Here is a 21,419-nt window from a genome sequence, read left to right on the forward strand (position 1 = left end):
TGCTTGGGAAGCATCTTCCGGACACACGGCAGGGTAAATAGTCAACGAAGCATTAGGCTGGAGGGAACATCGTCTAGATTCTGGTGGAGAATCATGCCACACTCAGCTCATCAGATATTGTTTATAGCAGGCAGGCTCAAAATGAAGTGAGCAAATGAGACTGCTCTTCAGTGGGGTTCATTCCTCGAGTCCAGTGGCACGCACAAACTCGATCTGCTTCTGCTGCTGAGGGCCATCGTGGGGAAGCGTGTGCAGAACTATGCTGAACCCTGCTGCGTTCGGCAGACAAGGTATACAGTGCAGCACGGTCGATGCAGATAGTGCAGAAAATCTTACACTGAGTGCGGCAAAAACTGTCTCAAAGACACAGACAGCATCCCACCCCCACCACGAGCAAGACTGGTTGCATGACAGGTGTGGTAATGTAGGGCTAGGTTCCTAGGGGCAAGGTCATGGGACCGGTGGGATGACCAGAAGCACATGCAAGGGCCGTGGTAGCCAACGCAAATTTGTGTAAAAGACTTGTGATGCTACATTGTGGATGTTATGCTGTCAAATGTTTACAAGTCACAGTAGTGGTTGTACCGTAGCACATTGAACCACACCACGTTGATATCAATGTCACAAGGTGCTGTGCTTTGCGGTTGGCTGCTCGCACATATACTTTCGTCATTGACATTTTGTGGGTGATGTGTGTCTGCAGAAATCCATCTTGCAAGTTATTTCGACTTCGAAATTTTGTGCCTGTATTTGAATGATGCATGCACAGCGTGCGCAATCTTGTAATGGTTCGGAAAACGAACTACTCGCTTGCCCTGGGGGGATTGGGCAGAATGATGCCCATCAGTAACCGTTGGAGGCAGCACAGCGGCACCACAATTTCTATGCACATCATGCTTTTGTCAATGTTTTCAAAGTGGTTTGCCTTGGCACAGCCTTGAGTTCAGCTGTGGTAGCTTGGCTGAGGGCTTGCGACCATGGCCACACATGCTAGTTGCACTGCCCTGGAGATGTGCATGTCTACTTTGTTTAGTCATCCCTCTTAATTCCAAAGGTTGACGGTTCAACTCCCAACTAAGGTCATGGGTTCGAGTGCCTTAATTAACTATATAATAATTAGCTGTACCTTAGTTAATTTCACCTTCATTAACACCAAAGGTCGTAGGTTTGACTCCCACCATAGGTAAAGGGTTCGTAGTCTCTTTTTTTAACCTTTTGTGTCATCAACGCGTTTTCACTCAAGGACTTTGAAGGTCAACTGACTGATGAGACATATAAGGCTTTCTCCTTAATAAGCCAGTGGTCATGTGGAAAGAGTTTCAAACCTACTGCAGGTTTTCTGATTTTCTTCATTTGTTGAGAACGAGTTTTTGCCATGAACCTCTTCCTGCATTTTCCTGCAGGTTCTTGTGGGGCCTCACAACTTCACTATGAAGTGTCCTCATTTCTCAGCTTCATCAGGCACGAAGTCGAAAGGTAGGAACCGGTTGTGAATGATTGCCCATTATTGTCAAGTGTAATAAGATTAGCCGTATTAGAGTGACACTAAACAAACAAAAAGATCATTTGAGCTTTAATAATGAGTTGCCAATCTGCAGTACCAGAAAAAGCCACTCTTACCTTGAGAGAAGGCTTGATAAACCAGAAAGGACGCTTGCTGCCAAATGGAAAAAATATACTTTTGAGAACATACTTTGACACAGTTCGTAGTACAACGCCTGCAAAAGTATACTTTAGGCGCTCTGTACTTCATTGCAACAAAAAGACTGGCATGTTTCTTTCACTTAATGCACCTTAAAGGCCAATTGTGCAACGAAATTTTGGACCACGTAAAAAGCCTAGTTTAAGATAGCATAGATATAGAGGATCCCCTGTGTAAAATTTGAGGTTTGAAATACGAGTGGAAGCGTCATACAAAAATAACTGACTTGAATTAAAATGGCAAATTTCGGCTATTAGAGCGTGCAAAACTGAAACTGGGAGGCAGATGGAAGTGCAAAGCTGCCCCCATCAAGGCGATGTTTTGCTTGCCTCACCCAGCAGCGGGCAGCCAGCGCGCTGCGATAGCGAGGAACATGGAGTCGCAGTGGTCAGACTGCCCGCTGCTGGGTGACATAAGCAAGTAACGTCACCTCCAGGGGTGTGGGTTTGCGCTCGCTGCAGCTTCCCATTTATGTTTTGCGTGCTTCCCATTGACGATATCTTTCCATCAGTGGTACTAATTAAGCGAAGCTGGCCATGCTTTTGTGTATCACTCCACCTCTGCGGCTGATATCGTCTCCTGCACTGGGATGACGCTATCACGAACAGCGCCGGCAGCGGGGAGAGAATGCTTCGTCTGCCTCCCGCTACAACAGGTCATCGAAACTAGAGATTACGCAACCTTCGATATTAAACGCGCAGGAAGATAGCTTACATGATGCCACGCTGTCTCAACACACCCACTCTTTGTACAGGCAACAGATTACTTCTAAAGTAGGGTGCGCGGCTGCATATGCGTTCAGCCGCGCATACAGTCATGCGCAACCATGGCCAAGGCGCGCGCCAGAAATTCGAAAGCACACTAACTTACCCCAACTCCCCCCTAGCCCTTCCCGCACGCTTGATCGCATTACCGCGAGCTTGCTCCCCTCCCCTTCCTTCCCTGTGCTCACGCGGGGAGGTGGGACTCGTGCGTAAATCCACCATCTTTCTTTCTCACCCTTGCACACTTTCACTCACACTTGAAGCACAAAGTGAGCGGGGCACGATAGGATCTTATCGCACTTGGACTTTATATGGAGCATCATGCAGCTTCGCTTCGGCGGTCGCTCTTGTCACACCACACGTGATTTGAGAGGTGCGTTTGCCGGCAGCTGCTTGTAATTCAATCATTTGACCATCAACGTCCGCGGAAGCTTCCATTTATTGTCTCGTCTCAGCATTCCTTTGCAACGGAAGCGAAATTTTGTTATATTGAAATTGCATACAAACACACTTTGTTGTATTGAGGTTCTAAATACATGGTGCTCTATGGATAAGTGGTTATGAAAAATTAAATAATTCGTTATATGGAGAATTTCGTTCTATTAAAGTTTGTTATATTAAGCTTACGCCATATTGGTAGATTACATTCTTGAAATGCCAGTCAGCGTTGCTGCTAGCTGAAGTCATGAAGTTCAAGAAAGTTTTGATAAAGAAGTCCATATAGTGTTAGAGTAACATGAACTTAGTTTACATGAACATGTAGCATAGTGTTCCAAATCTACGCCAGGGCTGTAACAGGTATACTGTAATGGTGGCCTCCATGTTGATATCAGTGCTGGGTTCCTGGCCATCGAGGCACACAAGGTCACATAGAGGTGAAAAGGAATACTGCAGGGGCAGCTCTTGAATGTTTTAGGGGAGTTTTGTACATCCCATATGTTGGCCTCAAGGCATACCTGCATAAAGGGAACAGTGGCAGCGGTACTGGGACAAGGAAACCAGCAATAAACTGCACTTTGTATAGGCACAATTAAAAAACATAGTGCATTAAAAGTGAGTGAGATGGTGGGAGGTTTTATTGGACAGATTGCGATTAGGTCACACACATGCCACTCACTCATACTTGCTTGCGGGTGTTGGACCACCCACCTGTAGATGGTTTAATGAAACACTTACTGTCATACATGTCCTTTCGGAATGTAGAGGAACAGAGAGTATAAGGCACAAATGCTTTTCTCGGGCACATCTAGGAAACCTTCCTCTACAACCCACACATTCATTAATTTCTTTATATTGAGGTTTAACTGCATATATTTAAAGTCTTCGTAGAAACGAGTGGTATATCTGGAACTTGACAACAACGCTGATGGCAAAGTTTCACCTGGAGTGTTTATATGATCGCTGTCGCAATTATAAATGGATCACTATTCGAGAAAATGAATTTCACTTCCACATACCTTACTGCAGGTATAATCAGAGTGAAACCACAGATTTTGCTGAGTTATTCTGCATTAGGTGGTCTTTTATTTAATGCATTTTTCTGTGTATGCGCACAAGAAAAGTCTGCTGAAGTTTTCAAGGCTCAAATTTTGTAACACTTCTGTATTCATTATTCGTGCTCCCCATCATTGGCTCGCAAATGCTATACTGCTGTTGTCATTGAGATCGGCCGTTTGTTGCGATCGGAGATAAGGAAAAGCGCAGAATTGAAGAAAAATAATGGTTCAAAAACTCAGCCAAATAGTCAAGTGTTTACAGTTGCAACACAATTATTATAATAATCAACAGTGACCAGCCTTGGCCTTGCATTATGACAACATGTGACGTCACATGAAGATACAGTCATACCTCGATATATTGAACACAAATATAACGAGCTAGGGGATATAATGAAGCAAATCTCAGATATTTCTTGCCAATATCAGGAACATTAGGCAGGTGCAAATATAGAAAACTCTCAAATAATGAATTTAATAGTGTCCTATTCGATTCCGAATCGGATAGTTACTATTCGTCACTGTGAACATCTTTCGGATACTTTTTAATGTTTCATAACATCAACTGTGTGCAGTCAAAGATAAAATTGGTGCAAATGTATGATAAATATCATGCCTGCAGGTATAGTATATGCATAAAGTGTCAGAGCTTATGTGGAGGAGCTGGCTATGCAAAAATTTATATAACCTATTATACAGCTGATTTTACCACATCATTATTGGGAGCGTATTGCTATCCTTGAATAGGAAAGTGTACAATCATTGTGTTTTACTGGTGCTAACATATGGGGTAGAAACTTAAGAGTAAACGAGCAAGGAATGAAGAATGCTAACCATAACATTAAGAAACAGGAGGACACTGGTGCAAATTAGCAAATGGTGATAGTCAATATTCTGTTTGACATTAAAGGTACCCTAACAACCCAGAGGTCAAAATTTAGTTGTGTTGCAGTTGTGTACGAGTCTGCAACGAACACGTAGCCTCGATAATGTTTCGAAATGGTGCCGTAATAGCAGAGTAACCTGCATTTGATGATCGAAACGCTGCCCTCGCTCAATTCGTTCTTTCCTTTGCTGCTCTGCAGGTCTCCTCTTCGCGGAGACTCCTCTAAATTTCATGTGACATACGTAATTGCCAATTCGCTTTTCAAAACACAGTCCGCTTTCAGTTAGCACGACTCTGCGCTTCTCGGTTACTCGCTGTTGCTGCCATGCCAGCCCGTGCTCCTGTGAAGCATGCTGCTATGGACCCTGTGTTGCGCGCATGTCTAGAAAGGCTTGCCAATATAATGGGTTCACATGATGACAAGCCGTGCCGAAGCACCTCCGCTGCAGATAAACAGCTGCCATTGCCACGATATGAGCCACACTGCAAGGAGGAGCATTTATAAAATTTGGAGGATGCTTACGCTTCGCCTTTAAGAGTGGAACGCGATAGCATTCAAACATCCCTGACTGTTTCTCACGCTTCCCGGCAACGGACGTAACCGTGCAATGTAACCGTAATGTTTATTGGGAAACGCTCGTGGCGAACGCTTTGCACGAAGGCGGGCTTTCTGGTTGAAACATGGCGTCTTGCAGGGGCCGCGATGCGGCAGAGAAGGCCATCTGGAAGTCTTTCAAGGAAGTGGGCGTGCTGGTCCGTGGACTCTGTGATATTTACGCTCCGATGTGCGCAAATGGCAGATCCCGTCTCCGATCTGTGTCTGTGCTTTGTAGAAACGCTGGAAAAGGGGTTTGTTTGAGTTTTCACATAATAAAATTATGTTTTCTCGTATATTCAAATTACAATCCGAAAGCTATCATGTCTGTAGGTTGTGTGTAAGTCGTAGTTTACGATTTTTCCACGTATGTTAGCTTGAGAAATTCAATTAGTTCAGTTAATTCCTTGCATCACATGAACAGCCTGGGTATGTGTGGTTCGAAAATCTTTTTGCCAATGCAATGTCTGACGCCAAATGCTGGACGCCAGCTAATCTGCAACACGGGCTCCTTAACTCTATCATGTTAAAAACTTACCGGCCTTCTTACAAGGAACACAGTTGGCAGCGCATTTGACCTCAGGCAGGGTGTCATGCCACAACTTAACTCCTGCGGCAGGCATGGGTCGTGATGGTAGTCTTGGGTGCCAAAGTGGGGCCCACAAAAGCGTAAATCGCTGTTGCGCTTTGGTTCTGCCGGAATTATAATGTGCTCAAGCCAGGCATTGCGCAGGGCATCATCATGAGGCAGCCGGTATCGCGTCGTTTCGTTTTCCAGTCGGCACTTTTCAAGCCAAGCACCCCACACAGATGCCTTCTAGCCATCGCAAAACACTGTCGGACTCTGTTCGCGTGGCTAGTCAGACCATTAGGCACGACTGTGTTGGAATGCGAGCGATTTGGCACTTGCGTTGCGGGCCATAGCTACCTATTCGCAAGTGCGCACGAGCGAGCAACATGACGAGGAAGAGCAGGGAGCATGCGTACCTGCTTGCAGACCAACGGGAAGTCGTAGGTTCTTGTTCGACCAGTTGACAAGCATCTGCTCCTGGTGACGTCACAACAAGCTCTGGGGATACCGGAAGGGCCTGGAGAGGAGTACGAGATTGTTCTTTTTATTTTGTGATGTGCCCGTGGCGGGTAGTACTGCCACGTTTTGCATCGTTGATCATGACGGCATTCTGAATTCAATGCACGTGTTTACTTCAAATGTTTAAAAAGTATAGGAGGTGGTTTAGGGGCCCTTTAACACGAAAAACAAGCCATGCAATGCATAGAGGAAATAATAGTTACACAGTGAGTGCCAAAAGAAGGGAAGTGCGGTTGAAAACAGCAGAGTATTAGGTGATGTGATAACATTAGGATAGTCGCAGGAGCCAGCTGGCACAGTACAGGGGTAATAATTGGAGAATAATGGTAAAGGTCTGTATCGCGCAGTGGCAATAAATGGGCTAATGATGATGATGACAGAATGCAATCATTCACTCTCAAGAGAGTCATTTGTATGCAAAAATACCACTTAGTTTTTCCTAGTGTTCTATTTGTGCTTTAAATAAAGAATGCTTTGTAAAGTGCAGTGTAATGACAGAAACTTGCTAACATTACGAGTTGTGGGATATGAACATCATTTTATATTAATTGTGATTACTGCTGTTCATTATTCGTAAACTATTTGAAAAGTATTCTATATTTGTTTCGATTTGATTCTTGCACTGTTCGATCACTATATGCATGATCCTAAGCAATATTGGATGTAACGAAGGTATTTTTACGTCAAGTGCAAATTCATTATAACCTATACCGAGGTTCAAATATAGTGCAAGAAATTTAAGGTGGCTGAGCATGTCCTTTCCAGTGCTGTGTAGGTGAAAACTGCCCACCTAGATCAAGATAATATTTTGATTGACGTCTCTTCAGGCTTGCACTGTGTTGTGCTATGTCTTCAGGGTTGCAGACAGTGTGTCGGCCAGGATGCATGACAGGCCATCGCACAGCCGAGACACAGACAGGCTTGGCCCTCGTGAGCTGTGCTGCTGTCTTCTGGACGAGCTGAGGCTGACGCTGCGTGTTACGGGCCGCTTCTCAGATGTGCCACTGGACAAGAATGTGAGGGTCGCCCCACCTTTGTTCAGTTGCCTCGATCAATTAATGAATGAATCAGCTTGCTCAGTGGCCTAACATGATTCACCTGTCACGGTTTCTCGGTAGTTATGGTGTCCTACTGCTTAGCACAAGGTTTGGCTCTCAGCCACAGCTGCCATAGCTGCAAGAAGTTGAGCCCCATAATTCTAATTTTTTAGATTTTTATTTTATGGCACCAATATTTGCTGTGTGAGTAGAGATGCATGAGCGTGGAGGCCTACGTAACTTTCATTGCCTGTATATCACACACAGTAGACTGCCGCCAGCATCACGTGACTTCATTCACTACTTCACTGGTTTCTGGCAGCCTTGTGCACTGTGACGTGAGCAGTGAAAGCCATGTTCACAGTGATGGACAATTGGCAGAACAACTTAGGGCTAACTGGAATGCATTCTTTAGTTTCTGTTCTTGAAGATATGTTGTGTAATTTCATGGTATGGGAAATTTGAGTAATATCAGCATGATTTCCTTCACGGCATGTGTGCGCTTTCAATAACATGACTGTTCCCTGGGCACAGGTGCACAAATAAATTGGAATTATCTTTCCACACAACATACAATATTCACTGCATATTGATCACATTACATCTAAAGCACTAAGGAATTAGGTTGCTTAAGACAAACGTTATCTAAATCACGAAAATGCGCTAAATTTCTAATGTATTTAACGCTTATTCGCCCTGTATTACTGTACACTTCATGCGTATGGAACCCATATAAAGTGTGCGACATTTACAAAATTGAATCTGTACAAAGAAAGGCAGTTCATTTCATTTGTCATCGCTACGATTGCGATTTTTTGCCCTCATCTACAATGAGTTCTTCGAATTTATCTCTTCTGTGCACCAGGTGACATACCGATTCCACGAAGCTGTTACACTCAATCGTTCCTTCATCTTGTCGACTATTCGCTGATGATTACATCACATATGCCAGTGCTTTTCCAATTAGACATTGTCACAGCTAACTTAAAGCCTTTCTTTGCATGCACTAACATTTTCAAACACTGTTATTTCCAGAGAGTTGTCGAATACCCACCGTGGTTGCTCAGTGGCTATGGTGTTAGGCTGCTGAGCACGAGGTCGCGGGATCGAATCCCGGCCATGGCGGCCGCATTTCAATGGGGGCGAAATGCAAAAACACCCGTGTACTTAGATTTAGGTGCACGTTAAAGAACCCCAGGTGGTCGAAATTTCCGGAGTCCTCCACTACGGCGTGCCTCATAATCAGAAAGTGGTTTTGGCACGTAAAACCCCATAATTTAATTTTTTTTTAGAGTTGTCGAATGAGTTCCGTTCAGGAATTGGCAGTCATATTTTGTAAAAGGACTTGTGTGATAAGTTTACTGTCCTTTTTTTTTTATATGTTCTACTACTTTTATGTCGGTTTCTTGTATTTGTTGTACTCCACTCCTGCTATAGCCCTGAATAAGGCTGCAGTATTTCAAAATAAATATAAATGAAAAAAATTAATTTCGGCTAGTACGCTTTGTGCGACACCTATACCATCATTGGTGACAGGGCAAGTAGCAATGTGAGATTCTGCCCTCAAGTTATTACTTGGGAACGGTGTCTTTCCTTGCAATTTCTGGTTTGCATTTCATTTGTTAATGACTTGCATCTTTTTTTTTTCATGTTCATTAGCAAACATGGGAAAAATCTCATGGAAGGTTAGGTTAGGCACTAAGGAAAGAAACTCTCAGTTTCTTTTGAAAGGCAAAGCATCAATTGCAATGGCAAATTAGTGGACAGCTATATATAGTAGGCTTATCGGCCATATAAAATTGTAAACATAGGCGTACTATACTCGCAGACAACTTTCTGTGGCTATGAAGAAAAATCTATGGGCGCATGGCTGCTGCTCATGGTTATCACGCCAAGTAGAAAGGCAGCATTTGACAGTGGTTTTGGTTGCTCGGAACGGACGCGGAATCGACACAGCCTCCACATGCGACAGTTTCGCGTTTCCCCAGACGTGAAAGGGAAAGTTTGACCTTGGCTGAGCTTGAAGGTCAGATCTACGGAACCAAGCATTTTCTGGGTTTGTACCTGAGGTATTAGATCTGTTGCTCTAAAAGGAAGCTTGAAGAGACATTGACATATGGTAGACAAGATTGGCATCAAGTTTAGCAATGGCATCTGCAAGGACAGCTGTAAAACATCAATCATAGCTAGCACATGAAGGCATGCAGTACCAGCTGTTAGTTTTTGTAGCACCGTTTGCACCTTGTGCAGCTGGTTTTGTCATTGGTAGGGTCACTCTGGCTGTGTGGGATGTTTTGCAATGATAGCTGCTATAGCAGTCTTCTTCACTGTTCAATATGATATTACTGTTGCTGGCAGTCATCATTAATACAACAAAATGCTTGAAAGATTGAAATCTCAGAAATGTCCTAGTTGGGGCCGCAGACACCGGAGGTACTGGGCTCACGCAGATTAATGGTAAGGTCATCAAATTGTTATCACGCATTTGAATAATAAACAGGGTAAGTAAGCAAGTAAGAACCCTGAAATAGCTTCCACACTGACTGCATCAACGATCCATGCAGGAGTGCTCTTTTCCTTTCCTTCACAAATGGTTGCCTCTAATAATGTGTGTGCTGCTGTGCCAGAATGAAGCACAATGGCAAGTGGACAAACTAGAAGGCATCTCTCTCTTTTCATATTTGTCAGTGTGTGAAAAACCCACGTGATTTATCAAGATTATTAGTTTACGTTTATCCATGACTGTGCATCGCAAATTCAACTAATTATGCCTGAAAGCTTTTTTTATTTCGCTTCATCTTGCGCACATTTTAGTCCAGCCTTGACAGCACATGCAGTGGAGGTGCTTGTCATCATAGCTGCGCACTGAACCACTATTTCCTGATCACATCTTCTTGCAAGCTTATGCACAGGCACCGACCATAACAGAAGGTTACCCTATAAATATTTTCTTGCCTTCTTGTCCATGCACTCAAAATGTGCTCTTCTTCCTCGAGTAAGGCACAATTTAGTACCATTATACTTAAAAACCTATGTGTAGCTGCTATCACTGTTCCTCTTTATTTATTTATTTATTTATTTATTTATTTACTTAATTATTTATTTATTTATTTATTTATTTATTTATTTATTTATTTAAACATACCTTACAGGCCTGGTGGGAGACATTGTGTAAGGGGGTTAATGCCCAAAGAGTTGGTAATGCACATTGAGATAAACTCCATTATATAACATCGATACGCACTAGCATTTTGCTGGGAAAACACACACACACAAAAAAAAAGAACACTGTACTGGGAAATACAAGCGAAACAAAAAACATACTCCACAAATGCAGAAGAGAAGAGTATATTAGAGAAAATCGTAGAAAATAACGCACTTGCATAATGCCAGAATGCAACAAGATACATTTATATAAACAAATGTATTGTACCAACAATACCAATCTACCGTCAATAAGCAGGCACGGTACTATCTACTCTTATTTGTTTGCAACATGATTTGCTAGGATATGGCGGAAGCTATCATAGTTAGTCTGGGAGGCAATCTGATCCGGGAAGTTATTTCAGAGGCAGATGGCACGTAGAAGTGCCAAGTTATTCAATGCATTTTTGAGCTATAAATGCGGTCATAGCAAGAATTATTATGTAGTCTGTGCTATGTGAGACACGGTTTCTTTAATAATTTTATGAAATAGGGATAGCAAGGCAATGTCACAATGAATGTTCAAGTGTTGGAGTGAAAGTTCCTGTTTTATTCGTGATATACTGGATTGGTTACTGTAGTTATTTGAAATGAAGCAGCTTGCTCTATTCTGGATTTTTGATGAGGAAACCAAATCAGACAGGCATATTCAAGTTTAGGGCAAACCAGAGTTATATATGGTAATTTGTGAATGTTCAAGGGTGCAGATTTCAAGCTACGTCTAAAAAATCCTAGCAATTTGGAAGCAGTGGCAGAGATGGCCCTAATATGGTCGGGCCAGGACAGATTCGGCGTCAGTAATGCGCCCAAGTACCGATTTTGCATTGTAGTTGATAGAGTGGAAGTAGTAATGCTGTAAGGAATTCAGATGTACTAGGTTTATGAATAAACAATGTTACTTTGCATTTTGAAACATTTTGAAAAATACATGGCTGCAGCTTGTGCAGTCACCTAGTTTCAGAAATTGGATATAGTCCTAAAATGTTTTTTTTTTTTTTCTCTTTCACTCGGTAACAGCATTGCCGCTCCAGTGACAACTGCCGTTTCCATGTAGCACTCGAGGCATGGTGGACTGCCCTGCGAGTGGCTGACATCGTCATGTCGTCCCACTTGCTCAGAGGTTAGCCAGACATTTGTCGCTGTTCTTCCTGTGCCTGTTGCCCAGGTTTTTTTTTTTCTGATTTTTGAGTTGCTGAGGTGCTTTTGTTCATTAAACTTAGAGAAAGTGTGCCCCCCCCTTTTATTTTTTCTTCTCTCTCTCTTTCTTTACGAGCATTTCTTTTATTTTGTGTGTGCATGCATGCGTGTGTGTTGTTGCCTTAGTGTGTTCTTTCCAACATCACAGAACGCAGTTCTAACCACCTTTTAATAGAGTTGCAAACATCTTTGTGCATTCAAGAGCTGTGCATCGAAACTGACCTCTGACAAACATTTTTAAAAATGACATTGCATCAGCAGGGTTCTGAAATTTGTAGGCCTTGAGTTTCTGCACTAGTGCTTGTACTATATAGTCCTTTATAAGAAGATGTGCACTACTTATAGTAATTCTTCAGTCAACTTTGGTTAATTTGACTTTGATTGGAGTGACAAGATGATAGACTTATCCGGCAGGTTGAATTAGGGAAAAGGCATAAAACAATCACCAGACCGTCTCCCTTCTGCCCCTCAAGGCGACTGCGCCGATGTTAGAGGATGGGAAGGAAGAGGGGTGCATGAGGCCAGCGATGGCGTCGAAGGCATGCCGCGTGGAGTGCGCGCAGCTCGGAAGGGGATGTGGCAAAAGTGTGAGGCATGCAGGCAAGTGCTGGCAGCTGGCGCTTTCTTTCTTTGTTTTTAATTCTTTTTTGCAATGAACTTGCAGTCCTTTTCCTTTTGGCGCCCGCACCCAGTAACCAGATCTAATTGTTGTAAAGGGTTTATTTCACCATGAAACAGAAACAAAAGTTCGCAGTGCATTGGCTGCTCAATGTTATATTTGAGATCTTGTTAAAGGCAGTATTGTTATATATAGGTTTGGCTTTAGACCCATTAAATGCTGTGTTCGAGATAATTTCTGGATATGTAACACCCGTACATTAGATGCGCCATTTACTTAGAAGTTGGGTTAACTAAAGCTTTATAGTAGGTTTTGTTCTTATGCAACAGATGACACAACAAAGTTTGTCACTTGGCGTTGCCTGCATCTCTCCTTTTCCAACGTGGCAGACTGGCACAAAAAGCCAGCCAATATTTTTTAACAATGCAGAATATTAGGAACTTCTTGTGAACACTGATTCAGAGGACTTCAAAGTTGATTACAAGGTGTCTTTGTGGGACAACGGCGGCAACGAAGAGGCCATATTGCCTGAGGAACGCTAACTGGTTGAATTAAGATAATTAACTAGCATAAGTTCTTATTTTTCTTTGAATTTGTGGACAAAAAAATTGCAAAATGTTCAGCAACATATCGCCAATAAATAGCATTTGAATTTAAACCTTGCTAATGTGTTACTTTGAAATTGAAATTGCTAATTTCTGAAAACCACCTGGTGCCCAAAGGCTGAAAAGCAGCATTTTGTTGCTGTCCTATGACAGAAATTGTTCTATTGCCATCTTGTGATCACAATGATGATGATGCTGGCTCAGAAGATAAGCTGTTGCAAATGCAGCAGCATGGTTGGGTTCATATCCAGCAACATTGCATAAACAAATTTTGAACCAATTAAAAAGAAACAACATGTTTTGGTATCGGGTAAGTACAGTAATTATTTATTGTAAGTTGCCATTTTTTGTTGTGCTATCTTTCAATGGAGGGCATAAACAGCGTTTTTTGCTGAGAGATGGTATATGCAAGAGGGACATAATACCTAGAGCTATCTTACTTACATTTAGGCCAAATTCAATTAAAAGGCACAGTCTTGTTCAGTTTTCTAAGCTGCTTTCAAAGAAGCAATTAATCCTTTTTTAGAGTAAATAATTATGAAAATAATTAAAAGCCCATTGCTATTATTTGTGGAGAAGATAGGTAAAAGAAAAATTGGGCAGAAAGCTATAATAATGCACGAGTGGACAGCACACTCTTTAAAGGGTTAAGTGCTGCAAGCAGTTTTCAAATCTGACAACAATTGTTAATTTAGCAGCTCATCAAAGTTCGTTGTTTACGATATGACTACTAGAGAACAACAAAATAAAATAAATTTTAAAAATGTCGAAAAAAAAAGAGAACCTTCTTGCAGCACTTCAAGCTTTATGCATTTAGCTTTGTACAGCAAAAAAATTTTCGCACGCTTTTTCTATATAGTCACTCAGCTCATGGAGTAGCAGTGGTGCAAAAACTAAACAAGAAGAGTGGCTCTTTCAAAGAAGATCAAGACGGCTGCCATCAGAAACGTAGAACGGCAACCGCACATCATGCATTCTTGCGCATTCATCAGTAAAAATGCAGCTAGCCGAGGTGATATGAAACACCATTACGACTAAAATATTGAGCCAAGATGTGTTTAAAATTTCCAAGATCATGCATCAGTCGCTGTAGACTCAGAAAATAACATTTTAAGAAGACAGTTTTTTCATTATTTTTCGGTCTCTAAGACCCGCATCCCCCCTTTCAGTGCTGTTGACTAATGTGTTATCCTGCCATGCTGCCTGTACAAAATTATGGAAATACCACTCTGCACATTTTGCAGTGCATGTGATCTTGATCTGTGACACTTTCTACTGAATAAGTACTTCACATATTACGAGGGCAAATCAGATAGTCCTTGCCTCTATCTTTCTTTTCTCTTTTTAGTCAAATTATGACTGTAAATGCAAAGTCAATATATTCATTCTTAGCGATGGACCTTTCTTGGACCGGACCGGAATTATCTGCTGGTAACTCCGCAGCACAGCGCTGCTGTCAATTGTTGAAGATGGCGGTTGTGCTTCACACGTCCATGGCATCTGAGCCCGTGGACGTGTGAATAGTGAAGTGTTGTTCATTTTCTATAGTGCAAGGGACGAACGCCAATCGAAATCCACAGGGAAATGCAGCCCACGTATGGGAAAAGGTGTCTCACTTTGAGAACTGTGAGGTGGTGGTGTTGTAAGTTCGCACAAGGCCATGAAGACTTGCATGACAATGAGCATTTTGGGAGGCCCCATGCATCGCTGACTGACGACACAGGGGCACCTCAAATTTAGTGCTGCAATGGGACAAATGTGTGAACTGGTGTAGGTACTATGTGGAAAGATAGGGTAAGGTATGTAGAATCGTACATGTAATTACCTGTATGTACCTTATTTTGGATTATAAAATATAGGGGCGAAGACTTTCTGATTCACCCTCGTACAACTTCAACTGATGAATGTTCTGTGCATGTGTGTGCTTCGAGCGTACAACTTAATCATTTTGATCACGCGCCCAAGCGGTGCGCTGTGGTCACTGGTTGTAGAAACGTGCCACTCCTTTCGTTCAGTAGTAGATAAATGCACATATGCGACACCTTTCATTTCATGTAAAGTTACTTTCTGCGATATAATGCTTAGTTACCCTAGGCTTAATGTTACCTTGAATTTCATGGGACACATGTTTGTCTTTCTTTCGTATGTGGTGCCCTCTTTCTACTTTCAAATGCGTGGGGAGCGACAGAAGTACAGCAAATGTGTTAGCTGGGCTTGTTACTAGACAATTTTATCTTGCCCCTAAACTTCGTACGGTTTACGAGTTACCGAAGCTGTGGAATGCAGTAGCAGTGATGGTAGCGGCATCTTATGATGATTTGTCCTACTACAATACGTTAGTTTTTTATGTTGTATGAATGTTTCCTTCAAAGGAAAATCATCAAATGACAACATGATAACGATTATGTCGCCACAAACACTTTACACCAGCAGTAATGTAGAACATGATAGGTCACTGCAGTATTATTATTGTGTGCTTCCTAGTTAAATACTGAGTCAAGAGATGTCGCTATAAGCGTTGTATCTGCCATACAGCTCTCTGGTAACCCGGTATTGTGCCAACGGCAGTACATTTATGGGCAAGCGAAAGCTCTCTAATGTGTCGACATGTAATATAGCAAACAGTGCGAAAAGAGCACAGAAAAATAGGAGAACAGAATACATGGGTGAGAGAAATCCCTTTAGTCTTTGTAGCATTCGCTGCTCTGTATGAAACGAAGTACAGAACCTGACTTTAGCAGAGTAGCGATTGACGTCCGCGCTGTCGCTGTGTTTGGCCCTTGACTTCAGGTGCTGAAATCTCATTCTGTGACCTGGGCGGCTTTGGGCAGAACGCTCTCTTTGCTCAAGTAGCCGTGCTCTTCCTGGCAGACCTGTGCTGCCTGTCATCCCGCTTTTTCCAGGTTGGTGTGGCAGTCGTGGTGAATGGAATTGTGATGACTTGTGCACTACAGTTGACCTCCGCTCACCACTTGTGGCTCAATGGCCGTGGATTTTTGCTGTTCCTCCATTACAGGGCCTCTCATAGCTTTAGCTTTGCTTTGGAACGTAAAGCCCCATGAATCACAGTGACAGTGATGCTTGCACTTTGCAGCTAATGCAAGTAAGTTAAAATTGCACCGGTTGACACTTGGAGCACATGTCTCACAAGCCAAAATGAAAAACAGGATTGCTGGTCATGATTGCAAAACACACTTGCGAGACACCTGTAAGGAACGCTTGACTTTTTACTAAAAGAAAAAAAAAAACACTTGCACATGGGATCATCTTGTGTTTTCTCGTGGGAATGAAAAAGTGGCCATGTGGATACGATTGCTAGCCTCATTATAACCAAGCTGGATTGTACACTTTGCTGCAGAAGCTTTTGGACCACAGGATCTGAGATCTCGGCAGCCTTAAAACAACACCTGGTATTCAGATTTTCGGCCTTTACTGGTAAATACGTGAAGCATAGCATTGTGGGGTTTTACTGGTTACAGTCATAAATTGATTGGAAATTCAGGATTTCTTCAGATGCTGTGGTCTGTAAACTTTCGTGGATTATTGATAGGGGCCTGCGAGGGCTAACATTCCCAGGCTATTGGGCGAAGAGTATTAGCTGATCTTCAAGAAGCTCTAAATCATTGAAGTTGGGCAGAAACATTTTGTTTGTCATCATGCTGACATTTCAAAACATGTTTTATGGCAACTGAAGCATAAGTGCTTTATTGACCAAGATTGTATAGCTCTCATAATAATGGAAAAGGTGGCAGGGTCTCTGGTAATTGTAAAGGTTTCATTGACAAAATGCACGAAGACATGGAGTAGAAATGTTTATTATGTATCTGTTTTTAAAGGGGCCAATAAAAATATAGCTTACTTTACTTGCTTGCTTGCTTAATTTTTCACAGTAGATGTATAGTCTCTTTCACTTCTAGTAATCACTATCTGCATTCAATAGGTACACCCCACCCCCTTTTTTTTGGAGAATTTTTGTTTCTTTTTTTTTTTTCAGACACTCATTTAATTATCTAAACTCTGTTATCATTTAGTTGTATCATATATTGGGTGTGTTACAGTCCAGAACTCATTCCAAGTTTCTTTGTTATAACAGCAGGAAGTAGAATAAGAAATGGGTGTCATCTGATCTTCTGCAAAGCCTACGGGCGTTTGAGGTAGTCTCGGCATCAATTAGTTAGGAGAAGGAGAGAAAAGAGAGGGAAAGATAGGGAGGTTAGCCAATAAGTTACGAACTGTAATAGGGAAGCAGCAAAGGATATATTGAAACACCTGCATGCAACTCAACTGTGCTTGCGAAACAGGCAATACTTTACAAAAAAATTGGAGGTAATTGTGAGCAAAAACGTTAACACCAAGGAAGAATTGGCCAACTTCCTTCCTTTATTCATTATCTAGAAAAGGTTTGTTTTCTTTCAGTCACGCTCATGGGTCACTGCTTCTGTCTGTAAAATTAAGGTAAACCGTGGTTCTCACCCTTCTTCTCTTCACACAGAGCCGAGGTGCCTTGCCGCAGGAGAGTGAAAGGGCGTTTCCTTGCACGTGCGTGCGTGACGCCTGGGCCATGGCAGCTGATCTCATCGGTCGCAGGCATGAACACTTTGCCGAAGAGGTGCATGCATTTTCCCCTTTGCACTTGTTCCACTGCGTTGGGATGAGAACGAGTTTGGTCTCATTTGATGAAATCTTTCAGATTTCAAACAGCCACTTAATAATATGCCTGAATAGTGCATATTCTTCACGGTCCATATTCATAAGAAAGGACTTAGATGAGCACTGCTTGTAAGAGACCTGCCAACCCTCCCGATTTTTTAATGAACTTTCCGATTGTACAATCACTGTCTATCTCCCAAAAAGTGGTCTCTGTTCACGCAATAAGGATTTCTGCGAAACCGGCACCGCAGAATCTACAGCCACATCGTAATCGTCAGCAGCACCAACAACGGCCGCACCAGTACCATAGAACCAGTATCATCAGTATCATCGACTAAGCAGCCGACTATGGTGCCTAGTAAGCCGACCAAAACCAGAGCCAATGTAGCTCTTGCATTTCATGCATGCCTTCCTCCATGGTACATCTTGTTGCTGCTGCTTGTGTGTTTGATTAGTGTTGGCTAGGCCATGTGTGTGCAGTGCACTGTGTAAAGTTAGAATCCTCGTGTGCTTTATGCCATGGCGATATCAAAGCCCTAGAATATGTATTTACAGAAGTTTTTGCGATCTTATACTTCTGAATTTCTGTGCTTTTTGACATCAAGAAAAGGAAAACATTTTGCATTTTGTACGTGTGGATGCTACGTCAGTGTGTCTCACGGTGACAAAGGCGACTTGAAACTGCACGTTTCCACGGCGAAGCATCAAAGCTATGTTCGCACCGCTGAGCAGCAAGTCAACATAGTGAACTTTCTCTGGAACAATTGCCACGACAGTGTCGTACTTGTGCAGTGCCTGTTTACGGGATTCCTCGTCGAACACAACCTGCCCCTTAGTGTCAGTGACCTCGTTGGGCCTCTTAAATGCGACAAGGCGAAGTGTTATGGATGTGGACACAACTCTGAAGAATGCGGAGGTGGCCAACCTGAAATTTATTTCGCAGGCATCGCTCTTGAGTTTTCGTTTTTTTATGCAGAGTTCCCCTCAGCTGCTGCCCCGAGATTCCAATAAATCTGCTGAAGACGCTTTAGCTGCTCTCGAAGCTGAGTTTGCCACACTACAGACGTACAGTCTTCCAGAAGACATTCTGAATGAACAAAGGTGGGACGTGCAGAGGTCTATGGTTGGAAAAATGAAAAGCACTGATGGAAAGCATGTTTCACTGAGTTGCTAAGGGGGTGCTAGATTTACTCGGGATACCGCATAGCAACGCAGGGTCTGAGAGGATTTTTAGCACGGCGGAAAAAACAAGGACTGAATTTCACTCATCAATGTGCAACACAACCCTGTAACACCTGCTGCTAGTGAAGGGCCGTCCGTCTGGACCATGTTTTGAGAAAAGCTACTCCGACAAATTTTGGAAGTAAGCAAAGTCTGCTAGTGCAAAATCCCTGCAAAAGGACTCACCGAACACTGCCTGAAAGTTTGAACCAACCCCCCCTCCCTCCCCCCGTTGGCGCGAATAAAAAGTCTCCTGATATTTTATCTCGCCAGGTTGGCAGGTATGTATGATGTGTCAGCTAATCGTCATGTTGGATGTTGTCGAAGTCGGTGAGCTAGTGGCAAGCAGCTCTTACGACCAAATAAGCTTTTTGAACTGTTTTTTAACAATTTCATATGAAGGAAAATTAGAACAACTTCACCTTTTCTTCTGACCATGGTGAGTGCATTTGTACAAAAACATCAACTGTTATTTAAGTTCAATTCATATTGCTATACAGTAGAACCTTGTTGATAACATCCCGTTTCGTACAATTTCTCGGCGCCAACATTCGCAATTGAGAACACAAAAAAATTACCCAATACAGTCACGCTTTTTCTTTACCAGTCAATACATTCCCGGAAAATGCAATCTTTTGGCATCAACATTCAGAATGTCGCCAAAGTGTGATCGTATATGTTTTTCCGCTGCTAGATCCCATGTGAACAAGCAAAGGCACGAGGCATGCGCGATTGAGAGCAGTAGGAGCCCACTATGGCAGCTTCCTTGAAATAATCGTTCGCCCTGTCACGTGAAAATGCCAGCACACACTGTTTCCTCTTTTGATCCCAGCGAATCTCCTCATGAGTCATCACAGGTCATGGATCTTGCATTCACAGCTATCGCCGCTAAGCCTATTGTGGTACACATCTCCACTTATCGATCTCGCAGTGCGTGTTTCGTAGTGGCATTGGAAGCATACTGCATGCTTTTAAAAGACAATAACCCAAACACATCGCATTCCCTGCTGCAGGTGGCATGAAGTGAGTGTAAAATTTTGCTTTGGTGGCATCGTATTCTGGTGTGGCCCACCAGCTCAATTTCGTTTCGGTTTCCCATCGCCATCTCAAAACACTACACAACAGGAACACAGCACATCTTGAGTCACTCCGACCAGCTCGACAGCGTCAGTCCGACCAGCTCGACAGTGTGCCAATGTCTCGTGCCACAACAATTCTCACAAATTGGGCATGTCAAAAATTTACCCAAATTTTTCTCGCTCTAACAAGCTGCTCAGCCAGGCCGAATTTGAAGAGTGGAAACGAAAACTTGCAGAAGCTGCAAAAGCAATGACATACTTGTCTATTGGGCTGCCAAGGCCCCAACCAGCATGGCGCAAATTGTCGTCTCATGCTGTGAAAAGTCACGCAAAGCTCCCCAATACATAGGTGTCAGCTACAGTAGATACTGCCAAATTTTTATTGACTTTGGGTCATACGTTTTTCTTAATGTATGAACAAGGTTCTGCTGTAGTAATTCATTGGTTATTAGATCGCTGATATATCCACAACTCAAAACTCACTCCAGCATATCAAAAATGCTGCTATAGGCTATCGGTTTCTTATGTCTAAATCGAATTTTTGATGCCTCAAACTTAGTGCAGCATTATGATACTTTGGTTAATGACAGCACCGGGTTAATGACCGCACTTGAGTGTGTGTCTACAGTACCTTCAGTACATTATACAGAAAGCAGTCAGAATTTGTCTTAGCCAAATTATGTGCTCCAGGCAGTGTATTAGTGTGTGGCACTTTCCATTATAGCTCAAAAGAAATCCCTTGCGTTCGCAATGCAAAAGGTGGTGGTTGAACAAAAGATGTCTCAGGCCGCACATCTCTTCTTTGCATGACCAGTGTCGGTCACTTCATCTCTATCTTCCTGAGGACTTCTGCTTACTTGAATGCAGAAGTTATCATTCATCATACATACGATATGAGTGATAGGTTTTGTACCGTCAACCTCCGATTTTTCGTACTCCCTGAGGCTGCGGAAACATAACGTCCGAAAATCAGGCAGTCCGAAAAACTGAATTGCCTTTTACTAACCTAAGAGCTCAAGTCGCCGCAGGCACGTCCGAAATAGCTCTGAAGGCCTGCCGGTACATTTATAGGCGTATCGGTGCTCGTACTGTGACAGGAGAGGGCAAGTGCAAGCTTGCATAATTAAAGAATAATTGTCTCGTAACAGTTGCCAGTGCCTACTCTTGGTATGCTTCACCTCGTAACACTGTTGTATTACGGCAAAGCTGAGTTTTGAAAACCAGCATATGCAATGCGCCGTGCTTTCCGCATGTCGAAGCCATCGGCAACGATT

The 21,419-nt window shown here is 42.8% G+C and overlaps 1 protein-coding gene across 3 annotated transcripts in view; it reads left to right on the forward strand.

Annotated features, from left to right (window-relative positions):
• Positions 1-21,419, forward strand: part of LOC126523557 (protein MMS22-like) — a 152,225-nt gene that overhangs the window by 48,120 nt on the left and 82,686 nt on the right. For all 3 annotated transcript variants that reach the window (XM_050172154.2, XM_055066917.2, XM_055066918.2), the window contains 5 exons: positions 1,404-1,476; positions 7,390-7,549; positions 11,792-11,894; positions 15,986-16,098; positions 17,688-17,804. In XM_050172154.2, coding sequence (XP_050028111.1) covers positions 1,404-1,476; positions 7,390-7,549; positions 11,792-11,894; positions 15,986-16,098; positions 17,688-17,804 — 566 coding nt within the window. The remainder of the gene's footprint in view (positions 1-1,403; positions 1,477-7,389; positions 7,550-11,791; positions 11,895-15,985; positions 16,099-17,687; positions 17,805-21,419) is intronic.

This window comes from Dermacentor andersoni, chromosome 6 (genome assembly GCF_023375885.2).
Source record: "Dermacentor andersoni chromosome 6, qqDerAnde1_hic_scaffold, whole genome shotgun sequence".
Classification (NCBI taxonomy): domain Eukaryota; kingdom Metazoa; phylum Arthropoda; class Arachnida; order Ixodida; family Ixodidae; genus Dermacentor; species Dermacentor andersoni.